This window comes from Choloepus didactylus, chromosome 4 (genome assembly GCF_015220235.1).
Source record: "Choloepus didactylus isolate mChoDid1 chromosome 4, mChoDid1.pri, whole genome shotgun sequence".
Taxonomy (NCBI): Eukaryota; Metazoa; Chordata; class Mammalia; order Pilosa; family Megalonychidae; genus Choloepus; species Choloepus didactylus.
Window position 1 is genome coordinate 192,891,142 of NC_051310.1, and position 16,722 is coordinate 192,907,863.

The 16,722-nt window shown below is 39.2% G+C and overlaps 1 protein-coding gene across 1 annotated transcript in view; it reads right to left on the bottom strand.

Annotated features, from left to right (window-relative positions):
• The window catches only part of LOC119532507 (zinc finger protein 596-like), a 40,146-nt gene that overhangs the window by 2,740 nt on the left and 20,684 nt on the right, over positions 1-16,722 (bottom strand). The window contains exons 3-5 of the mRNA XM_037834981.1: positions 7,990-8,116; positions 924-1,019; positions 334-416 (exon numbers count right to left, since the gene is read on the bottom strand). Of these exons, the coding sequence (XP_037690909.1) occupies positions 334-416; positions 924-1,019; positions 7,990-8,116 (306 nt within the window). The remainder of the gene's footprint in view (positions 1-333; positions 417-923; positions 1,020-7,989; positions 8,117-16,722) is intronic.

Sequence of the window (16,722 nt, forward strand, 5' to 3'; positions counted from 1 at the left end):
ATCTTTCCTATATTAGATATATATCATGTTATTCTCCTGTATGCAGAGATCTTTTCTTTTGTAGAATCTAAACTGCACTCCTCCTCAGTTTTGAAGACACTATAATGTTTCAAATATTTGGTATATGAGCCATGCTTATACAATTATCTTTTTATTAAAACCCAGGTTATCCTTTTTTATTGAAATTAATTTTCCCTAAATTCAAACTATCACAGACTTTTTCTGGATTAGCACTTAAACCAACCTACAGTTAAGTGATTGCATTGAATTACTAATTTATCCCATTTCCAGGTATACATTTGGAAGACCAGGGCTCACCATCATGATGCTTACCAATGGTATGATTGTAAATGTGTCTTTCCTGCAGATATGTTGCATGGAGAGCATTCCTTGTTTGTTTAAGCCACCTTCACTGCCTGAAACAATTGAAAAGAGAATTAAATGCTAGACTAGGATTAGGGAAATGAAAATGCTGAAAAGACCCACATGACCCTATAACTGTTTCAAATATGACACTTATCAGGGAAAGAACATCAAATTAATTATTATTTTAGGGAGCAGAAAACTTCATGTGAAACTGACAATTAGAAGAGATGTTCAAGATGGAAGCATAAGAAAAATCACTTTTAAAATAGTATGTTAGAAAGCTAAAGGGAGGGAAAAACACTGAAGAGAAGTACCAGGAAAAGGGCCATTGAGTGAAAGTTTAAATTCAATAGTACATAAACATCCATTTCCCCAAAGTCACAGACAGTTGAACACAGATTAAAGAAGCCAAAAAACTGACTACACCTGTGGAAAATTTCCCCCATATTTCAGAATATGTAGTTTACTTAAGGAAATCTGCAGGTGATATTTCAAGAACATACTCAGCCACAGACAAGGCTTTACCTTGTCATGAATGACAGGTTCCTAGAGCTCACCTGAATTCTGGCTTTGGAAAAATCCAATTCCTTCTTTCATCAGTTTCTCTACTTGATTGAACTTGGAGGCTTCATCAGATTTGCAGATCTGATTTCCTGGTTTTGGGAAAAAATAAATGGAATTCTGAGTTCTGTGCACTTAATGTATTATCATCAAGTCCAGGAAAGATGTTTGTTTTAGTTTCCTATGCTGCTAAAGCAAATACCATGAATGTTGTTAAACAATGGAAATTTATTAGCTTATGGTTTTGAGGTCAGGAAAATGTCCAAATCAATGCATAACTGAGGCAATGCTTTCTTCATAACACTGCAGCATTCTGGGGCTGGGAGCTGGTGACTGTGGGTCCTTAGCTTGCCACATGAGATGGCACATGGCAGCATCTCCTGGTCTATTACTTCCCTTCTGGGTTTCATTGATTTCAGTTTCTTACTCCTGATGGGTTTCTGTTTGTCTGCATTTTATTCTCTTGTAAAGGACACCAGTAATTGGATTAAAACCCATCCTGATTTAGGTGGGACACACCTTAACCAAAGAATCCTTATCCAAAGATCATACATACAGTCAGCATACAAAGGAATGGATTAGAGTTAAAAAAATATTTTTCAGAGGTATATACAACTTTAAACCATACTCCAACCTCTGGACCCCTAAAAGACCTGTTCTTTCTATAGGCAAAATGCATTCATTCCATCATAATATTCCAAAAGACTTAAGTCATTTCAGAAGCAAAGCTTAGTACAAAGACTAAAATCAGTTATGGGTGTGGTCTGTCCTGGAGCACAATTCTCCTCTGTGGACCTGTGAAATCTAAAGAAGTGATCTGCTTCCAATGTACAACAGAAGGACAGGTATAGAATAAACATTTCCACTCCAATAGGGAGAAATTGAAAGGAAAACAAAGTTCATGGTTCCAAACCCTGCAAGGCATACTCCATTACATTTGAAGGTCTGACAGTCACACATGGAATGATATCTTGCCCTCTGAAACTGATAAAATGGCAGCCTGTTTTGGTTTGCAAATGCTATTTTGCAAAACACCAGAAATGAGCTGGCTTTTATAAAGGGGGTTTATTTGGTTACAAAGTTGTAGTTTTAAGGCCATAAAAGTGTCCAAGCTAAGGCATCAACAGGGTACCTTCACATAATGGCCAATGGCATTTGGAACACCCCTGTTGTCTGGGAAGGCTCATGGTTGGCATCTTCTTCCTTTGTTCCCAGTTTGTTTTTCAAAAGACTTTCTCCTAGGACATTTCTCTCTAGGCATCTGGGGATATTCTCTTTATTTCTCCCAGGCAAACTCTGGAGAAGTCTGCTTTCAATGGCAATCTCCAAAATGTCTATCTCGGCTACAGCAGCACTGAGTTCCTGCTGTTTGTCAGCCCTTTTATATAGTGATTTAATTAAGACCCATCCTGAATGGATGGGGTAACATCTCCATGGAAATTATCCAATCAAAGTTTGCCTGCAGTTGATTCAGTCACATCTCCATGGAAACAATCAATAGGTTCCAACCTAATCAACACTAATACACTGCCCTCACCAGATTGCATGAAAGAACATGACTTTTTTTCTGGGGGACCTAATATATCCAAACTGGCACACAGTCCTACCCCTTCCAGGTGCTTGTGCAGGATCCATGCACTCTGTAAACAATAGGGTGAAGCCTCCATCCTATTAGAACAGTGGAGTGGCAGCTGGAGACTCTGCACCCACACAGATACAGATTCTAACCTCTTAAAACAGTGGGGTCACAGCAATCTTTCTCAACAATACGTGGAGAGGCCAAACCACCCCAAGCCCTAGAGCAGACACACCCTTTGCACTCACATGGGTGGGACCACCTTCATGGCTGAGAAGATGTCTTCAGTCCAGGCCTCAGCTTTCCATGGTTCTGCCCTTTTTCCTACAATCTGCCCCTTCTCTATCCCTTTTCATCCAGGCTGGCAATGGTTCCATTCATGCTGATCTTGCAAAATAAAGGTCAAAACCATCAGAGGAATGTGCCAGAGACCATTTCTGGATACCACCGCCAATCCTGATTTGAACAGAAATCACCTACTGGATCCATGCTTAAACACTCACATGGACTTGCTTTACAGAAGCTCAGAATTTTCCTAACCATCAGTTTCAGGTTTCTTTATGTCCAGGATTTCTGTTTTCAGCTTATCCCAATTCTCTTGCATTTTACTATTAGCTGCAGGGAGAAATTAGTCTGCATATTCCACACTTACCTTGGAAACTGCCTCAAATACTGAAGTCTATCACTGAAGTTCTGCCTTTCATTCAATATAAGAAATCAATTTTATGAAGTTTTCTGCCATTTATAAAACAAGGATTCCCTTTCCTCATGTTTCCAATAATACATCATCATTTCCTTTTAAGGTCTTACTGGAAGTACCTTTAAAATCCATATTTCTACATCTTCTTCAAAGCAATCTAGGTCTTTCTTATCAGGCACCTCACATTTCTTCCAGCTTCAACTAAATTACCCCATTCCAAGGTCATTTCCACATTTTTGATATGAGCAACAGAAGAATCCCACTCACCTGGTTTCAAATTCATTTTAGTTTCTGAGGCTGCTTAACAAATAGCATGAAATAGGTTGGTGGAAACAATGGAAATTTATTAGCTTATGGGTTTTTTTGAGAGAGAACACTATTGAATCAAAATCAATAATTTCTTTTTAATATCTACAAGCCAATACTGACTGACTTTATTCAAGAATGAACACAATGCACAAAGAAAGTATGCTTATATTATAAAAATATGTCAATTTTTCTTCCCGGCACTGAGCAGACATCATTTTAAACAAAATCAAGGCAAACTTGCTCTCTATAATGACACTTCTATAATTTAATAACAAAAGTGGAAGCTAATATACTCACAAAGTATTTTTAAAAGCCCACTGATAATGCTGCTTTATGCTCATTGGCACCACTTCACACTTGCATCATGGAAAAGTACCTCTTTTATAGAATACAGATCACTGTTTTAACAGAATACATGTGACTAGTTAAATCTTTACATTTTCTGACTTAACAGCTGTTAACATGTATTTCAGCTAAGTATTAACAGCTTAATGAATTTTGAGTAGGAAAATCCTTTTTATACAAGCTTTCATTTAAAAACAAGATATATTGCTTTGGTGAAAAATGACCTCCCAAGATTTACAATACAATTCATGAATGGGGGAAAGCTGCATTCCCTCTACCCTTTCACACTCAAATATCCTCAATCCTCCCTAAAAAGATATGCCCAATTTTATATTGTCTCTTTCTTTGTTGTCATTTTCTTCTTTCCTGCATTGATTAGCACTTTCCCAGGAGCACTTTTGTGCTCTTGTATACAATGTGGCTGCTGTGCCTGTACAGTTAGTGGCATCTGCAGAACAGTTACAGGCTGAAGAATCCAGCCTTTGGCAAAGTATGGAGATAACATTCCAAAGCTCAAGGGAATATTTGGTCCTTGGAGAAACAGAAATGATAGCAGAATGGAAATAATAAAACAAAACCATAAGTTGGGAAAAAGAGGCCACATCCGCTTCATTGTTGCTCCAGGAGTTATGTAACAAGTTCAAAAAATTGTACTAATTTTAAAAATCAAAATAGAAATAAACTAAATAACATCAGCACTGACAATGCCAATAAAATGCAACCTGTCCTTTTAAGAGCTTATACACAGCACTGTCACTGGCAGGAAATGACTCTGGCTGGGCAGAATGACCTGAGTACTCAGGCAAATCCCAGAGTACAATGGCCACACAGTGAATTAGTGACAACAAATGAATCCAACTTTAGGAGTTACTGAACAAACTACAAAATACCTGTTTTAACTATTATGTATGTGGCTCCTAAGATCCAAAAGTTTTTCCTAGACCAATTCTCTGTGTGCTTGGTTTTGACACCTCTGAAGGATTAAAATTGCAGAAATACAAGGAAAGAGTAATCTGGAGCCCTGCTATACTGGGTAAGTTGATTTCAAAAGAACTGGGGGAGAAATGCTTTCATGTTTTGCCTACACAAAAACAAACATTTGTTTAGTTACTTGTTTCACAATATCCTGGGACTAAGATGAGAAGAATAGGATAAAAGAAAGCAGAGGGGAAAATGATTGCTGTTTCTTTAGTCAATTACCTAATTCCTTATAGCTTTTGAAATTCTCAACTAAGCCCACTTTGCACATGAAATATTAATTCTGTCAAATGTAGTTAGATATGGCTGAATTACACATATGATCTAAGCCAACCTAAGCATTTTAATGAGAACACAGTCACTGGCTGTGGTTATAGGGAAGGATAAACAGTTACAGAAATATTTGGGCTGGTATAATATTAAAAGAGACAGCACAATTTGTGAAAGGATGAACATATTTTGGAACCTGAGCAAAGGCTTCTTACCAATACCATAAAAAGTGACCATCCAGGTTGTTTTCACTGGCAATGATTCAGCCAGGACAGTGTGTTGTACTTGGCAACTTCCATGGCCCCCAAAATATTCAGGACACAGAAAGTCCAACACCTCTGAAGGTCTATAGTTAGTAACAGAGGCCTGAAGTTCAACACTGCCACTGCAAACAACTGGATACCATAATATTAAATAAAAATAAAAAGAATGAGTACACAAAGAAATTAAACAGCTAATAAGATGACGCTATTCAGAATCAGACTGGATGAGAGGATTACCACACCTGTCCACAATCACAGGTCCTTGCTCTCAAAATAAATATAAGGAATATTTACAACAAATGAAGCTTTATGAATGCAAGTTTTTCTTTTATTTTAACTCTAATAAAACAGACCAAAAGTCATACTTCTAAAACAATTAAACTAGTTATCTTTTTCTGTAAAACTGATGTGACTTGGTACCACAGCTAAACTTTCTCTAATAGCAGCAGTATCATCAACTTATAGCAGCAAAGAAATTTTAATTTCTAGCCCCCCATGGGCTCCCATACAAAGCAACTTCATAAAGCATGCAGATATCTACTCTGCTGAAGTTTCAAATAAAAAAGGATCATTGAGCTTGTGAGTCTCATACCTTACAAAATATACATAAATGGTGACAAGCTAACAAATAGTAGACCCTTGCTTACCAATAAAATCATATAAGGTAAAGGGTGGGTGGTGGAGAGAAATGTTTAAAATGAAAAAAAGTATTTCAAATGATGCTAGCCTTCACAAAAAGGTCATACTAAGATCAGATCCATATCAACTCAAAAACTGAAAATTAAGCCATAATCCAAAGATCTCTTTCCATGAGTCTAAATGCATGCATGCCAGCTGAAAAAAATGCAGTATTCACCTGACAATAGCTTCTTCAGAGCAGAACAGTAATGTCTCACTGGAGTAATCACAAGAGGGTGAATAAGACACCATCACACTTCTTTTTTGTCATTTAAAAAAAAAAGGAATAAAAGAAAAACAATCACAAGATGAAAAAATTAAAAAGAAAGATCACAATAACTGTAGAAGGCTATCCCTGGGGCTACCCTGCCTTGGTGTCCATGAGCTGCATCTGCATGTTGGCACAAATCCTACCTCCATAGCCTCCCTTGGACAGGATTTGGTTCTGAATGGAGCTAAATGAATTCATTCCACTGAACAGTTCTCCTGATCCTACGTGAGCTGTGTGTACAAAGTTTGTTGGCTCTCCGATCATACTTTGGTCAATCTTCCATTGCCTTTTCACTCCTTGTCAACACAGCAACCCCCATTCAGCTATCTCTGGACTGAGAACATTCCATGTTATGCATACAGATGACTCTGCACATTCACTGTTGTAGAAATTGTTCCTTGAAGGTTTCTTTTCATTTGGATGGGAGGTTTCACTCAAAAATCCACACACTCATAACTGGTGCTATCATTGCTTCTGTCTCCACCACCTGCTCCACCTGCAGCTGCTCTTGGCACCCACTGTGTGGCTCTTGCCACCCCCATACCTGCAGCTCTGCTCCCTGATGTGCACACCACTTCCTGGCCCCTCCTTCCTTGTCCAGGCTTGCACTCAGGTGGCATGAGAGATAGCTTATGGTTTTGAGGCTGGGAAAAGTCCCAAATGTAGGCATCATCAATACAACACTTTCTTCCCAAGGCTGTGGCATTCAGGGGCTTGGAGATGGCAACCTTACTCCTTAGCTTGCCATGTGGCAAGGCACATAATGGTGTCTCTTGGTTTCTTCTCTTCCAGGTTTCACTGATTTCAGCTTATTGCCTATGGCTTTAACTCTCTCTCTTCTCTTAATTTTATTCTTTAAAAAGTACTCCCATATTAGGATAAAGCCCATCCTGATTGAGGTGGGACACAACAAAACTGAAGTAACCACATTAAAACTTCCAATGTAAAATGGATTAACATGTGCAGGAATAGATTAGGTTTAAGAACATGTTTATTCTGTTGTACATATAGCTTCAAACCACTACAGTGATCAGAGAAGAAATTAAGTATATACATTGAAGATCAGCCAATGAAAAAGTACCTGGAACACAGAATAGTGACATTTTTTCACCATCAAAGGGTCATCTTGACCTTGGGCCCAAATACAGTGAGAGCCTTAGGTTTCTGATGTCCAGGTTCAAAGACAGACTGCAGAACCCTCTGTATTTCTATAAAAGAAGAAATTATGTTCCCACAATAATTCATTAACTTGAAAAGAATCCAATACCAAGGTTGTCCAGAACAGCCTAAGTTTATATGCAAAAGGATAAGCCTGCTGTTTTTATGACTATAGTCAGAATCCACAGCAAATCTCTAGGGTGCAATAACTATTTAGGACACATTTAATCCATTATTTATCCTTTCAGAAAATACTCATTGGATTCCCAGAACTGCTCTGAGTGCTAGACATTAAGTAAAATAAAAACATAAAATTTGTGTTCATGATTACATTCTAGTGGGGTGAAAAACTAGATGTAATTAGTAAGTACAGGAATAAATTTCTTTTAGGTAGTTTTTCATGTTATGCAATAAAATATGTAAATAAGATATAAAAATAAAATATCAAACAATATAGATAAGTTGCTCTAGACAATTCTTGAGAGGATTAGATAGGTAAGTTTGGGAGACTCACCCACTGAAAGCAGATGACTGATATTCTCCACCATCACATCTCTGAACAGCATTTTCTGGAATGCATCCAGCAGAGCCCATTCTTCCGGGGTGAAGTCTATAACTACATCTTTCAAGTTCACTAACTCCTAAAAGCATGAGAGACATTCATGTTCAGAAAGGACCATCTGCCAATGTCCAACATAGAATGAGAGGACAGCACTGAGGAAATGGTGATTACTGCTAGAAAGCTCAAACTGCATTTGAGTTTTAAGTCAGATGATTCTCAGTGCTGAAGAGTCATCTGCCTTTCACACACATGGACATATACACATACATGTACTGATTATTTAAGACTCCATTATAAAAGAATCTCAAAAGACATGGGGTATAATATAACCTGGGGATTTCCTAATAAACTGATCATTATGACATTATTGTGTACAGTTTGTGCTTAAGCATTCATAACTATGTAACACCCCTCTCCACCAATTTAAAGTAAATTAACAGACTCATGACAGGACAATGAATATCCATGATTTTCCACTTTTATATCATAGCTATAGTAAGATTATTGCCCCAGGTGACTTCAGTTTCCTCTCATCTATGACATTGTTTCCCAACTTGTTAGAAAAGTTGAAAGATATAATGAGCTTATGTGTTAAGTAATTCCTATTTGAACATAATATACAGGTATATTACTCATTAGAACAGCAGAGAATCTTGCAGCAAAATACAGCATTCTGCAGAACTAAACAGATATCATGGTTAACTTGGATCACTACATGCTGCCTGGCTCAACTCTCCATAACTCTGGTGTTCTTCAAAATATACAAGTACAGACAGTTCGCAAGCATACACAACAGACCCCTGAGAATGCTGTACTGAAGGATGATCCTGGCTGGCCATTCAAGGATATCAGATCTTCCAACTTCAACTTTCCTTGGGACCTGCAAAACCCATGTTCATCATCTCTTGTATTTTTACCTCCTCTGTATGTTCAAGAGCATAAGTCTCTTGATCCATTCTGGTCTCTGAAACTTTTAAAACATTTTTACAAGCCATATATTTTACTCTACCTACTATACTCCACCTGCTGAAGGCACAGTAAAATTAAACAATACTTCTTTCATTACTAACATTTATAAAATTTGGATAAAGATTATTAATAACAAGGGAAAATGGGCAATAAGGACAAAAGGAGAGGAGGAAATTTAGTATCTTTTTCAAAATTTTTAAAATGTACCAATATAAAATATTGATATTTTAAGAAATTAGGGAAGATGGTAGTTAGGAGGGATGGGACAAAAACAAACAAACAAACAAACAAACAAAAAAACACGTGTGTGAAAAATGCTAGAAAAAGACAGAAAGTGACCCAGAACACCACTTCCAGTGATGCACCAGCTGGACAAGTTCTGCTAAATCCACAGGGACCATGCACTTGGTGAAACTGGGAGTGTGCATTCTGAAATGAGTGAGTGAGCCTGCTAGATAACTGGCAGCCATGTGGCAGTCTGCAGAAAATGCAGGTTGGCATTTGGAGATGGACTAGTTTTAAAAATTCAAAAGTGGCTGTGTATATGGCAGCAAGAACCACAGAGTGAAGTGTTGTGGGAACTGCATCCCCACAACCTGTGAGCATGCCTCAATATCTGGCATGGATGATAGCCTTTCACACACCTGCTGCTAACTGTCTCAAAGCTAGGAAGGCAGAGGTTAGCAAAAAGGGGAAAATTACCAAGCTCCATACAGCCATCTTCCCAGTGGGCTGGAAATGCTCCTGCCCAGCATTGGCACCACAGCCACAAGCTGTGCCAAACAACCTGGCAAGATGGGAAGTGTTTCCAGCAACACATGCACATGCCACAATATATGGCATGGATGATAGCCTTTTGCATACCCATAGTTAACTGTCCTGGAGCTAGGAAGGCAGAGGTGTGTGAAAAGGGGGAAATTAACATGCCCAATACAGCCATCCTTTAAGCAGTCTGGGAGCACCCCTACACTGCCCTGTGGCCCAAAGGGCATGGCTTGGAAGAGGGACACACTTTGAATTCCCAGGCACCAATGCCAAGGACTTGTGGGTCAGCAGCAGAGACAAACTGTGTTGAGACTGAACTGAAGGTTTAGACTCTGGCAACAGCTTTAAATCTCTAGGAACACCTGGAGGGTTTATTAAAGCTTCCCTCCTTCCCTAACCACTCAGACACATGCCCCACATTCAGGGCAGGAAGCATGAACTAAACATGCAAACATCGTGCACCAATTGGACCCCCACAAGATTCAGACACACACTCACCACAAACACAAAGTTGGGGAGAACTGGCTTGAGAGGAATAGGTGGCTCATGGATGCCACATGCTGGAAAGAGAAAGTGTACATCACCAAGCTGTAGCTCTGGCAAATTAGAGGTAAGTGTTTGAATCAGCCTACACATCCTAAAAGAACCCTATCAAGTTAAGCAAATGCCAAGAGGCCAAAAACAACAGAAAATTTTAAAGCATATGAGGAAACCAGATTATATGGATAACCTACACCCTAATACCCAAATCAAAAGATCAGAGGAGACACAGTACTTGGAGCAAATAATCAAAGAATGAAAGACAAACAAAAGCATGGCACAGGATATAAAGTATATGAAGAAGACCCTAGAAGAGCATAAAGAAGAAACTGCAAGAGTAAATAAAAAAGTAGATGATCTTATGGAAAGTAGAAGAAAAGAAATAACAAGGTTTAAAGCAGAAATAATTGACATAGAAAAAAATAGAATAAATAACACCAAAAGTTGGTTCATTGAGATAAACAAGATTGACAAGCCACTATCTAGACTGACAAAATGAAAAAGAGAGAAGACCCATATAAACAAAATAATGAATGAGAAAGGTGACATGACTGTGGATCCTGAAGGAATTTAAAAAATTCTAAGAGGATACTGTGAACAACTGTATGCCAACAAACAGGATAATGTAGAGGAAATGGACAATTTCCTGGAAACATATGAACAACCTAGAGTGACCAGAGAAGAAATAGAAGACCTCAACCAAACAATCACAAGCAAAGAGAGTCAATCTGTCATCAAAAAACTTTCCACAAATAAAGGCCCAGAGTCAGATGGCTTCACAGGGGAATTCTACCAAAATTTCCAAAAAGAATTCACACCAATCATACTTCAATTCTTTCAAAACCCTGAAGAAAATGGAACACTACCTAACACATTTTATGAAGTGAACATCAATCTAATACCAAAACTGGGCAAAGAGGCTACAAAAAAGGAAAACTACAGGCCAGTCTCCCTAATAAATATAGATGCAAAAATTCTCAAAAAAATTCTTGCAAGTTGAATCCAAAGACTTTTTGTAAGACTAATATCTTACAAAAACACACATTATTCACAATTGTCAAGAGATGGAAACAACCCAATGTCCTTCAACAGATGAGTGGATAAATAAAATGTGGTATATATACAAGATGGAATACTACATGGCAGTAAGAAGGAATGATGTCATGAAATATATGAAAACATGGATGAACACTGAAGACATAATGCTGAGCAAAAGACAGGCACAAAAAGAAAAATACTATATGCTATCACTAATGTGAATATTGAAAAATGTAAAATAAATTGTTTATAATGTAGAAGTTAGGGGACTTAGTGATACAGAGCAATTAATGAAGGGGGAATGATAATGTAATAAGAACACATAAGCTATCATGGGTGAATTTACTCTTCTGGGAATGCCCAGGAATGACTATGGTTTGCTAATTTCTGGTGAGTATTGTAGGAACAAGTTCACAGAAATGTTGCTATATTAGGTTATTTTCTTGGGGTAGAGTAGGAACATGTTGGAAGTAAAGTAGTTATTTTAGTTAGCTGTCTGTTTCTTATTTCCTTGTTTTGTTTTAAATGTTTTTTATGGTATTTTTTTAATTTTGATATAATCATTACTTTAATAAACAATGAAAAAATATGCGGAATCCCTCTGAGGAGCTGGGGCAGAATGTAGTGGTGTGTAAATATAGTCCCCAAAATCCCCTACATCAAAAAGTATCAGAAGTGCATGGGTAATAATGCCTCACAATCCCCATAGGTACAGTAGGCTCATAATGTAGACAAAAGGATTTGGAAGAAAATCCATTTTGTCAATCTGATATTTTAGTAAAGTGGCAGCTGAAATCTTAGCTTATATTAATCCTTTTCAGCTATAGCATCTTTTCATTTCATTAATTATTTAAGTGGAAGGTCTTCTGTATTCTAAATTCTCCTCTAAAACATTGTTTATAATTACATAATAATTTCATGGACAAATGATATTGTCAGAAGAAGTCACATTAATTTACCCATTTGTACCACAGCCCACATAAACAATGTATTAAATGTGCATGGAGATTGACTTTTTTAATTCCTCAAATTAACCTTACTTTTTAAGGCTAATTTACCTGTTCTAGTTTGCTAATGCTGCAGAATGCAAAACACCAGAGATGGACAGGCTTTTATAAAAAGGGAGTTTATTTGGCTATACAGTTACAGTCTTAAGGCCATAAAGTGTCCAAGGTAAAACATCAGTAATCAAGTACCTTCATTGGAGGATGGCAAATGGCATCCAGAAAACCTCTGTTAGCTGGGAAGGCAAGTGGCTGGCGTCTGCTCCAAAGTTCTGATTTCAAAATGGCTTTCTCCCAGGACATTCCTCTCTAGCAAGCTTGCTCTTCTTCAAAACATCACTCACACCTGCACTGAGTTCAGTCTCTTTGAGTCAACATGTTTTATATGGCTCCACTGATCAAGGACCACCCTGAATGGGTGGGGTCACACCTCCATGGGAGTATCCTACCAAAGTCACCACCCACAGCTGGGTGGGGCACATTCCAAGCAAATCTAACCAGCACCAAAACGTCTGTCCCACAAGACCACAAAGATAATGGCATTTGGGGGACATAATACATTCAAACCGCCACATTCCACCCCCTGGACCCCAAAATGACATTATCTTTCCAAATACAAAATACATTCATTTCATCACAATATCACAAAAACTTAAACCATTTCAGTAACAAAAGTTAAGTACAAAATCCCATCAAAATCAAATATAGGCGTGGTCAGTCCTAAGGCATACTTTTCCTTTAGCTTTGGATCTGTGGACTTAGAACAAGTTATATGCTTCCAATATACAAAGGAGGGACATTGATAGGATAAACATTTCCATTGCCATAAGGAGAAACAGTAAGGAAAACATGGTTAACAGGACCAAAACAGTTCCTAAAACCTGCAGGACAAACTCCATTAGATTTCAAAGTCTGAGAGTCATTTACAGAACAATGTTGCATCCTTGGGTCTTGAGAGAGCAGGAGTCTAACCCTTCCTAAGGGCCTTTGTGGCAGCCCTTTCCTCTCCAAACACTTAGGTGAGTGCTCCAACATACCCACACATTGGAGAGACCACCTTCTCGGCCCCACCTTCCTCAAACATCAGGGCAGCTTCCGGATTCCCTTCCATCTCTGGGGCACACGCTCAACCCCTTCAGAACAGTGTGGTGGCAGCCAGGCTCTCCCCAATTCCCTGGGAATGTGCTCCACCCTCTTTGGGGCCTGGGGTGACAAAACTCTTCCAGAGCATCGAGGTGGAATGCCCACCCTCGACCTCCGGGACAAATTCACCCTTTCCATGTGTGTGGGCTGCTCCGCTCTCCCAGCCCTAGACCTCCTGACTCCAGACCTCAACCTCCATGGCTCTGTCTTTGAAGAGATTTTTCCTTTAATTTTTTTCCTTGTCTGTCTCCTCCAGTCCAGACTGGCAATGGCTCTGTCTATAAAGATCTCGTAAAAGTTCTGTTGGCTTTTGCATGAAGCAGGGGTCAAAGCCATCAGACAATAGGACTTTCCACAAATCCTTTCTGGATAATTCCATCTCCAATCTTGGCTTGTACTGATGTGGCAGCTGGGTTCCATGTTTGGTTACGTCCTCATATTGGGCTGTAGCTTCTGGAATTCCACCCCCGGGAAGCTCATAATTTTCCAAGCCATCAGCTTCTGGTTTCTTAGAACCCAAGAGTTCAGTTCTAAGTTTATCTCTCTCCGCTCACATTTTACTATAAGCTACAAGGAGAAGCCAGGGTACCTCCTCCACACGTAGTCTGGAGATCTCCTCAGCTAAGTATTCCAGGTTGTCACTTCCAAATTCTTCCTTCCATCTGACACCAGGACTCAATTTTGCCAAATTCTCTGCCACTTTAAAACAAGGATCGCCTTCCTTCCAGTTTACAACAACACATTCATCATTTCTGCTCAGGGCCTCATCAGAAGTATCTTTAGCGTCCATATTTCCATAAACAGTCTCTTTAAAGCAGTTTTGGCCTTTTCTATCAAGCTCCTCACAACTCTTCCAGAAACTCCCCATTATCCATTTAAAAAACCGTTCCAACATGTTTGGTATTTGCAAACTCAGCAGCAAAAAGCACCCCACTTCTCTGGTACCAAAATCTGTTCTAGTTTGCTAATGCTGCAGAATGCAAAACACCAGAGATGGACTGGCTTTTATAAAAAGGGGGTTTATTTGGCTATACAGTTACAGTCTTAAGGCCATAAAGTGTCCAAGGTAAAACATCAGTAATCAAGTACCTTCACTGGAGGATGGCAAATGGCGTCCGGAAAACCTCTGTTAGCTGGGAAGGCACGTGGCTGGCGTCTGCTCCAAAGTTCAGGTTTCAAAATGGCTTTCTCCCAGGACATTCCTCTCTAGCAAGCTTGCTCTTCTTCAAAACATCACTCACAGCTGCACTGAGTTCAGTCTCTTTGAGTCAGCAGGTTTTGTATGGCTTCACTGATCAAGGCCTGAATGGGTGGGGTCACACCTCCATGGGAGTATCCTACCAAAGTCACCACCCACAGCTGGGTGGGGCACATCCCAAGCAAATCTAACCAGCACCAAAACGTCTGTCCCACAAGACCACAAAGATAATGGCATTTGGGGGACACAATACATTCAAACTGGCACATTACCTATTTAAAAAATGAAATGAACAGAGGTGCAGAAATCTTTAGTAACCTTAGAAAATTACATGGGTAGAAAAGAAAGCCAGAGTTTGGATTTTTTCTCCCTGCCTCCCCAGTTAAAATTCATTAAGCCTTACACTTAAGTTTTGCCTGGAACATCACCTCTCATTTCAATAATCAGAGTTGGCACCTTATTGTGAAAATCTCCTTTTCATATGATTTGTTCAAACAATTATGACCCTTGTCCAGGTTCTTCTATAAGAGAACCTTCATAGAATTGATTTCTCTACTCAAATATCAACCTCACTCATGTCACCAAATACCTACTGAGAACAATATTTCTCTTGCCTTGCCTGCTCCATGACTCCACAGAGAACATGACTAAGATGTTGAGCCAAGTCTAAACACATATTTCCTTTCCTCAGGTCATGCATAAAATTTTTTATTATACATTTGTTTGTGCTCCCTACTGGTCTAACTGCATAAAATTATTCCTTCAATGATTTTACACAAGTTTCCATGTGAAAAGTATGAATGAATTAGTTTGGTAGAGCTAACAGAGGTTTTCCAGATGCCATTGGCCATCCTCCAGTGAAGGTACTTGATTGTTGATGACTTACCTTGGATACTTTACAGCCTTAAGACTGTAACTTTGTAACTAAATAAACCTTCATAAAAGCCAATCCATTTCTGGTGTTTTGCATTCCAGCAGCATTAGCAAACTGGAAAACATTTTCATACCAGAGAAGTGGGGTGCTGCTGCTGCTGCATTTACAAATACCAAACATGTTGGAATGGCTTTTTAAATGGATAAGGGGAAGATTCATGAAGAATTGTGAGGAGCTTGATAGAAAAGGCCTAAACTGCTTTACAGTCCATGGAAATACGGACTCTAAAGATACTTTTGATGAGGTCTTGAGCAGAAATGATGAATGTGTTGTTGTCAACTGGAAGAAAGGTGATCCTTGTTTTAAAGTGGCACAGAATTTGGCAAAATCGAATCCTGGTATTGGATGGAAGGAAGAATTTGAAAGTGATAAGCTGGGATATTTGGGTGATGAGATTTTGAAACTAAAAGTTGTAGATATAGCATCGCTTCTTCTTGCAGCTTATAGTAAAATGTGAGCAGAGAGAGAGAAACTTAGAACTGAACTCAGGTTCAAAGAAACCAGAAACTGGTGGTTTGGAAAATTCTGGGCTTCCAGTGGGTGGAGCCTCAGAAGCTATAGCCCAATGTGAGGATTTAACCAAACATGGAACCCAGCCACCATTTCAGTACAAGCCAGGATTGGAAATAGATTTATCTGGAAAGGATTTGTGGAAACTCCTGATGTCTGACAGCCTTAATCCCTGTGTGCTTCATGCAAACCAACAGAATTTTTACAAGATCTTTATAGATGGAGCTGCTGCCAAACTGGACTGGAGTAGACAGGTGAGGAAAAAATTGAAGGAAAAATTTCTTCAAAGACAGCCATGGAGGTTGAGGCCTGGAGTCAAGAGGTCTCAGGCTGGGAGAGTGGGGTGGCCTACATGAATGGAAAGAATGAATTTGCCCTGGAGGTCAAGGGTGGGCATTCCACCTCGATGCTTTGGAAGAGTTTTGCCACCCTGGGCCCCAAAGAGGGTGGAGCACATTCCCAGGAGACTGGGGAGAGCCTGGCCACTACCCAACTATTCTGAAGGGTTTGAGCATGTGCCCCAGAGATGGAAGAGAATCTGGGTGCTGCCCCAATGTATGAGGAGAATGGGGCCAAGAAGGTGG